Source organism: Vollenhovia emeryi, unplaced genomic scaffold (assembly GCF_000949405.1).
Source record: "Vollenhovia emeryi isolate VEMERY1.0 unplaced genomic scaffold, V.emery_V1.0 DF940513.1, whole genome shotgun sequence".
Taxonomy (NCBI): domain Eukaryota; kingdom Metazoa; phylum Arthropoda; class Insecta; order Hymenoptera; family Formicidae; genus Vollenhovia; species Vollenhovia emeryi.
The window spans coordinates 1-8,573 of record NW_011965853.1 but is presented as its reverse complement, the minus strand read 5'-3'; the positions used below and the strand labels follow the sequence as shown (position 1 = coordinate 8,573).

General features: G+C 32.2%; 1 protein-coding gene across 1 annotated transcript; it reads right to left on the bottom strand.

The window, feature by feature from the left end:
* Nucleotides 1-427: 427 nt before the first annotated feature.
* LOC105555954 (UDP-glucuronosyltransferase 2B1-like) lies at nucleotides 428-5,827 on the bottom strand. The gene is made up of 7 exons (XM_012003004.1): nucleotides 5,769-5,827; nucleotides 5,221-5,358; nucleotides 4,829-5,065; nucleotides 3,024-3,431; nucleotides 2,542-2,776; nucleotides 1,315-1,534; nucleotides 428-776 (listed from the first exon to the last, which is right to left on the bottom strand). Exons 1-7 carry the CDS (start codon nucleotides 5,778-5,780, stop codon nucleotides 482-484), a joined length of 1,545 nt encoding a protein of 514 aa, XP_011858394.1. The 5' UTR covers nucleotides 5,781-5,827; the 3' UTR covers nucleotides 428-481.
* Between the last annotated feature and the right edge of the window lie 2,746 nt (nucleotides 5,828-8,573).

Genomic DNA, 8,573 nt, shown 5'->3' with positions numbered 1-8,573 from the left:
TTAGAATCTCGTCAGGATTATGTCTTTTCAAGGACCCAGGATTGTTTCCTATCACCCTGTATACATACGTGCAACGTTGTATTGCATTTTATTGCATTGTGGCTACATTATTACATTGCAATATTGCTGCAGTCTTGGCTTTTCATATTGCTGCGTAGTTGCATTGCAATATTGCTGCATTGTTGCATTGAAATATTGCTGAAGGCGGACATTCTAATGTTGCTGCAATGTTGTTACAATATTGCAGCAACAGTTCGCAATTTTGCTGCAATAATGCAATCTTTCAAAACAATATCTCTGCAATGTTGCTGCAATATTTTCGTGCTGTATGGGCAATCTTTCTGAGAGCGGACATTTCAACGTTACTGCAATCCTCTAGAAACGTTGTAGCAATGTTGCACAACGTTGCTGCAATATTGCAATCTTGCAATGTAACATTTCTGCAATCTTCCTGCAATCTTTCTGTGCTGTGTGGGACAGTTTAAGCTTGTTTGCTTTTGCGCAACTTAAATACAATATATGTATAATTATAGCAAAAATTAATTAATTTTCTTGTTAAAAAGTATACACTCAACAATATTATGAAGAAAATAAGGAACAAAACTGCGTAGACATCGATTTGATTTTGTACCATCCAGCTCTGAGATCTAAGTAGCGTTGCTAAACTTCCATTTGGATGACGAGCGGTGTATTCAATACTCCAAACAGCTAAATCTAATGGTGGTATTGGCCGGTCCCGGAATTCACTGGATAATCGTTTCATATTTCTTGTATAGCTGTACGAAAAATGTTATTAATATAATACAAACTTACAGCATGACTTGACTAAAAATAAAGATGGAAAGACAAAAAATAAAATTCTATAATACATATTTTCATATTATTTTCATAAAAATTTTTTGTATGAAATTATCCAAATAACATTGAGAATCCAAAAAAAATTTCTTTTAAATTCCGGAATTATGAAATGAATTTTTTTCCATACCATTTTTGTTGTAAAAACTTCTTAAATGATCAAAACTAAGTCGTTTCTATGTTCCCAATTCTAAGCCTTTTTTCAACGACAAATAAAAATTTTTTCAAACCAAAAATAAATTCTCTTGAGTTCAAAATAAATTACGCTAACAAAAGTTTTTTTTTAATTCTGAATTGATTTTTAGTTTCTAACAATCGATTTCGAGACGAGATCGAGACGAGAACGAGACTTTTCTCGTCTCGTGCGCATCTCTACATAATGCAGATATTATTTAAAGTAATTGTACTTATTGTGCATTAATTTTTTTCAATAATAATTGTTACACTCAAATAGAATACCTTTTATTGTAAAGTATTTTTTCAATTGCATGTAGTACGGACTGTGTAGATAAAATTTTAAAGTCTAAGCGTATACCAACGCCTTTAGCCACTAATACTTCAGCATTAGACTTTTGATCCATAAAGAAAGGCGTTACAATCATTGGTATACCTTCCCAAATGGCTTCTTGGGTGCTAAGAAGACCAGCATGCATCCAGACTGCTTTCACATTTTTATGAGCTTAAAATAACAAAATTTGTTATAATAAATTTTAATTATCAACTGGTATCGTCAAAATTTGACACTGAAGCAAGCATTTAATTAGCTACAAAAATTTAATAAAATAACTACAATGTACTCTTCAAATAAGTTTCATTACATTACATGTAAGTTACTTGTAAACAAAAAGGTTAGTTTTTATTAAGCAAACTGATTTCTTTATAAAAAGATTATAAAATATTTGCAATTATTGGAAATTAAAATAATTTTGGAAAGAAGCTTATGAAAAAAAATTTTCATTATCAGTTATTAGAGATAATTAAATAAATGTAATAAAACAAACTAATTTTTTAAACTGTGTTGTATTTATCTTTAAGAAGCTGAACATTGAAAAAGTTATAAATTTCCTCTTGAATATATCAAAAAGTATTAGGCAAATCAACAAATGTTTCAGACAAAAGTTGTTTGCATTAATTAGTAGAATAAGATAGTATAATAAACAATAGAGGGTTCCATTTAAAAAATTCAAGGTTACCGTCATGTGACCTTCAAGTAACTATTTAAGGTCAAACCAATGGCATCATTTTATGTCCCCCTTTGAACCAAACAACTTTTGTTTGAAACGTTTCTCCCTACGTATCTTTCATATATTTGGAGATATTTGCGTGGTTCATTTAAAATGAATCACCCTGTATATGTATATGTGTTTGTGTAAGTTTAGTGTATTGTATTTTGCATATTATGAAACACTAAAATGGTGACTTCAATAATAATTTAAATTGGGATATAAATTAACTAATTTATCAATTATAAATCTCTTACTTTATCTTAATTTCAAATTTAAGAGAGTACCTTGCAGTAATGTTAAAAAATTGCATATTATAGACTAGTATTTTAATTATTAACAAAAAGTCTCAAGTCACAACTTAAACAACAAATTAAAAAAATTTTTTTTGGCTAAAATAAAATAAATGTGTATCGAGTTTCACGTTTTTTATATTTTTTTAAGTATCAGAAAACGTACGTACACAAAACTTCTTTTTGTGGTATCCACTTCAGTGCCATTACGTTGTCCGGCATTTGAAATGACGCTCCAATATCTCCTTCAATATCTAACTTCCAAAGCACTCGTTGTTTCAATTTCGACAGAGCCAATATAACGGCCTTAATCTTGTCTAGCCCGACAGATTTCCATCTCACATTTGTTCCAAACGATATTACAATGGCTCCGCTCTTTGCTTCATCAAGAAATACATGCACGTTCTGCGATATAATAAAAATAAAAATATATATTTTAATAATTTTAATATATATTTAAAAATATATATTTTAATTCTAAAACAAGTAATCAAAAGTAAATGATATACATTTACAAAGCGAATTATTCTAAACGTAAAGCATATTTCTAATTCTTTCAAATAAAATTCGTACGGTACTCTTCTTATAAACTTTTTTTAGATAAATATTGTAACTATTGTAAGAATTGGAATATAAAAAGAATTACTCGTACCTTGGGATACGTTACGACTTCATCTCCAGCAATCGGCTGTACGTGCAATCCCCCAATTTCCAAACTGTTCGGCGGTAATGGAATTGCAAGCTCAAATGCACAATAACTATTAATTAAAAGTATATTAATACTGTCTTTTTCTATTTCATGTAATGGCCTGATTGCGTGGCCTACATATTTCTCAGCAATCCGTTGAATGTTAGGCAAGAAATAATAGTGTCGCAGAAGATCGTCCAGTATGAAATATAAAGTATTCCACGTAGTCTGCCACAAACCTACAGGTTTCGCAATATCTGAATTGGTATAAGGTCGAACAGTTGGATAACTTGGACCACCGGTCAAATCCTTGAGCCAAGGTGCACTGGCATACGGAAGATAGCCTACTATCGGTGGCTTACCCTTAGCATCCTGTATAGAATATGCAGGAAGCAATGAATAACATTAACAAAGTTGCTAAAATAAATAACTATATTATTTTGTAATACAAGTAGTTACAATTAAATTACTTAAATATTATTCTACAGGAGAAACCCGTCATTTTTACTAATTTATTGTACAAAATACAATAAATACAACAAATATTAAATACATGATACCGAAACGTAAAGAAAGTATAATCAATATTTTGCGACTTAATTCTCTGCAAAAACCCAATAAGGTAGAGCGGCGCTATTTCGCTCAATTAAAGAAAAATTCGCTTATGTTTGTTTCTAATGTGGTCAGCATAAAATGAGGTGTGTTTCAGTTTTCGTTGAAACTAACGCTATGTACAAGGTGCGTATAAAAAGTATCGGGAACATTTTTTTCCTAACGCGACTGTAACTCGCAGCGTGTTCGCACCAGGCGGGCTCAATGGTGGGAATTCTCAGCTTCAACACGCACTAAGCGTCAGTCGCCTGCGACTGCGAGCTTCCGTGCGAGGTTCATCGTTGATTTAGTGAACCTTTGTCGAGGGACTCGGTGCAAGCTTCAAAATGCAGCGAACACTTGAACAGCGCTATTTTTAGAAAGTGACTAATGAAATGACTGGTTTCTTCTACACTAGTGTTTAATTCGTTTTATTCTGTCTATTCGTGCTACAAAATGTTGTTTGAATTGGTAAGTTTGATAGGTATTCCTTTACGTATATGTAGAGAGAACACAAGATTATTTTACATTCTAATACTTTTTCACATTTTGTATATAAAAAAAATTTTTTAAGGCATTTTTTTAAATACTCTTTCTCACGTAATAAAAATTGTACTTACAGAGTAGCTTCAGTTGCTTGCGACGTAGAAGTGTACTGTGTAAGTAGTGTAAGTGTGTCTTTATTTTTAGCTTATAGCCAAGAAAAGGGCTTGGTTTACAAACAAAATTTATACATCCATTCTTCCACATCTTGTTCACTCCAATCGCACTTAAAGCTAAATACCCATTTATTTACAGTGTTTTCACCTAGTTTATTCAGCTCCGGCCTTCTTTCCTTCCCTACAATATCTCTCCTTCTTCTTCCATAGCCTTTTCAATACCCTTCCTTTTTCTATCCCTAATTCGTCCTTACATAAGTTATTCAGCCTTTCACTATTATTCTTACCTACTTTGACAAACCAGTCCCTCACCACCCTGCATTCTCCTATACATATAATGTTTTAAATTACCTCTGCCTTCTTTGCAAAATTTGCATCTCCAATCCTCCTCCTCTAACCAATATTTGTTCGCTCCCTCCAAATGACTTTTAATAAATACTTAGGTTTTTCCCCTCCTAAACCTATCTCTTTATATCTTTTGTTGTATCTCGTAAAAATGTACTGAATAATTATCCTTACCTCCCACAATCCATAGAAACATTCCTGTACAGTCATGTCTTGTACTATAACATCAAACTCGACAGCCTTGATCCTTTCCAACAGTTCTTTTGCTGCTTTAGTTTTTATCACTGTATCGCATTTTGTGATACCCCAATAATATCCAACATAAGCCATATAGAATTCGTTGAACTGCTCCCATTGGTCAAGGCAGTAATCTTGAAATTTGTCGTGAGACGTAAACACATCTTCGAAGATCTAAAAAGGCCATATAAATTTGAAACCCTGAAGTACTCTTCATTATGTGAAACGAGATCAAACGGTTAAATTTTACAAAAAAAATATATAAAATAGTATTTTAAAACAAAAAAGTTGTGTGTATGTTCAAGTTCATACTAATAATATCTACTTACGTCGTACGTTAGGTTTTCTGCGAGTTTCCCCTCAACCTTAGTCTCCAGTACGCTCACTGTGTGCACATGATGGCCTTTGCGAAGCAGTCCTTTAACTAAATGCTCCGTCCACATGTGATGACTTGCCGCTGGAACACTCTGTATCAATAAAACCGACAGTGGTTTCGATGCTGTCGCGAGGCCAATTGAAATACAACAAATAAAGTAAAGCAATAAAATAAAACAACTTGACATTGTTGAAAGAAACGCCCTCTTGCTGGGCTTTCGATCGTACTGCAAGACTAAAAGCAAAAGCATGTATTTCTAGTATACATTCTAGTTTTGTGCTTCTCTTCTCCTTATTTCAAGCTAATAGCCTACAAGTTAATAGTAAACACGATAATCTCAACGATATACTGATAATATTAATATACTAATAATATTGTCATGTCAACATTTTCCTACAGGAAAATAGTGAATACAAAAGTGTTGTCCCTTCCCCGATTTTTATTAGCTTTACATATAATATAATACAAATAAATAGGAGGTTTACTTAGTAATTTAAGTACTTTTATTTGCATTATTACATTGACCCTCTCGCCGGTCTGGCCGGTCTTGCGTTGTTTCGCACAGAAATTAAGTTCTATGAAAATTGATTACACATTTACATACCTATGTGACTTATCTGATATTGAAATGTTATAAGTGGTAGTCTAGTGCGAAATAAAATTTTCCATTATGATTATATATAATTAAAATATTCCCCAAGTGTATTTGTTATCTCTTATTACAGGAAAACCGTATTGCGTGAAGTCTCGGTTGCATGGACAGCCAAATAGCGCATATATCGAAGTTTTAATTATTTCTCGAAAATGGTTTTACGAAGCGCAACTTCATCGTATGTTTGAATTCGTAAAAAAAAACCTTTTGTTCGTTGACAACAAAGTTTTAAAAGTTTTTTTAATTTCTGTGGGTGAGGGGATATTTTGCAAAAATTTAAAAATTAAAAACTCTTTCTTTCGCCGTTTTATAGTACTATTAAAGCCGTTTAATTAAAAAAAGAGAACTTGCTATCTTTTATACTTTTGGAGATATTTGCAACGAAAGAGAAAAATCGTTGTCACATATACATTTCAAAAACGTTTTAGAAGCGTTTATCCTAAACGTTTTATAACCGATTTTTAGAAACGTTTCTTATGAGTTAAATGTCTTAAAAATCTGAACCACTTTTTCACCACCCTGTATACTTCGTTTCGCAATAAACCGCTAGATCTAATAACTTTATCAGTTGTTGTTACGCTTTATATTTATTATGGTAACAACACATGTCCAGTTTCAGTTCTCGATGATTTCTCGAGGTGAAAAAGAGTGCGATTCAATAGTATATCCCTAGTATTAAGAATATATTGTGAAAACATACCGTAATTAATTGCAACGAAGAATCGTGTCTAATTCCAGCATAAATGTAATATAATGTAGGTCAGTACAAATAGAATACACCTACAATGTGTCTCGTTTTAAAACATTTACCAAAATTGCGTATAAAACATGATGTCAAAGAACGAGGTTACGAACATTCTTGAGTTTCGTCAAAGTTACTTTTCGAGGTCGACAATAATTTAGCTTAAAATTGAAATATATACTAGCACAGATATTTCAACGTTTGTTATAAATTGTTTATATTGTATCACTAATCTTATTATGTAATTTACGAGTCAAATATTTTAAATCAAGCAAGAAGCAGATACTTGTGAAATAGAACACATTTCGTAATGATTAAAAAGCTATAGAAATGAATACGATATGGAAAAACACTTAAAAAACATAATACGTACAATGCAGGACAAGGAAAAATATTTGTATAAAGTATTTATCTAATAAAACAAGCAATACTAAACTTACGTAATAAAACTCACATTTTGTATAGATATTTATTAAGAATATTAAATCAATAAACGTTTCATAATAAATCGAAAATTGTTATACCTACATAAAGGAAAAAATTAAAGACAGTGGTTCATGATAGTCGATGTATGTCTTTCATGTTTTCCTATTTTTATATGTATAGTAATCAAGTCGGCCTCTGAGAGAATCACATATCTTAACTATCCGTATCTCTAATTATCCTAACGCTAGCGAAAATGAAGTGTCGATATAAAAATTTGATTGAGAATTACATTTGCTGACTACAACAATGATAGAGAACCTTTAAACTATAACATAATTCGTAGAAATATATGTCTTTCAGAAGAAAATAAAATTTTTATAGGTATCTAAACAGAAGAAATCGTTATAAATGGCATTAAGTACGAGGATATTAATACTTTGCATGTCATACCTTTGTTTAAGTATTGATATTGGAACTAAATTAGATATATTACCGAAACATGTAGTACCAACATACTATAAAGTCCAATTAAATCTTTACACAATTGAGAAAGGTTTCGTTCATGGCTTATGCCTTGTTGACATCAGTATCAATAAACCAACCTACAGCATAAGTTTCCATGCACCACAACCTCAAATAAAACCACATTACTTTGATCTGTATAAAGTAGAAGCATCATCGCCTGAGAAATTCATAAGTCATGAATTTAAACATATAGTCTATTTCGATAAGGAGTTGTCACCTGGAGAGTACGTCTGGAACATAACGTTTACTACCAGTTTATTCAGTGACGACAAAGATCTGTTTAAAACTTCTATCACAAATGGAAAAGAAAGTGGACTGTGAGTAAATGTTAATATTCTAATGGAGAAGTTTATACAGAACATACCAATTGACAAAATATTGGAGTTATTATAATTCTACATAAGTATAAAGAGGACCCCGCATATTTTTTATGGAAAATCGATTTAGGCTTAACTTTTGCCATTTTGTACCGTCTAGTGATGCTGATCAAAAGTCACCATTCCCACAAATCAAATTTGTGAGCCGTTTTTGTTCTAAAAGGACTCTGCCTCACATGTAGCACAAAATGATTAAATTTTATCCAATTTCACTTAAACCGATTTTTCATAAGAAAAGTGCTAGGTTCTTTATGTAAATTATTATTCTTTTATATTTGACGCCTGATATTTCATACCTTGAATTCGATGTCCACGTGTCCCAGGTCGCCGATTACGACGTCCACATAGTGTGCTCCATAGTTTTCGGTGTCTAGATGTATCAATACCTTGAATTCGATGTCCACGTGTCCCAGGTCGCCGATGACGACGTCCACATAGTGCGCTCCGTAGTTTTCGGTGTCTAGGTGTATTAATACCTTGAACTCGATGTTCACGTATCCCAGGTCGCCGATGACTGAATTTTGCTTCCGAGTTTTTGGCCGCCACCATGCGCGGCCTAGCGGGGGTCGGTGAACTACTCAGAA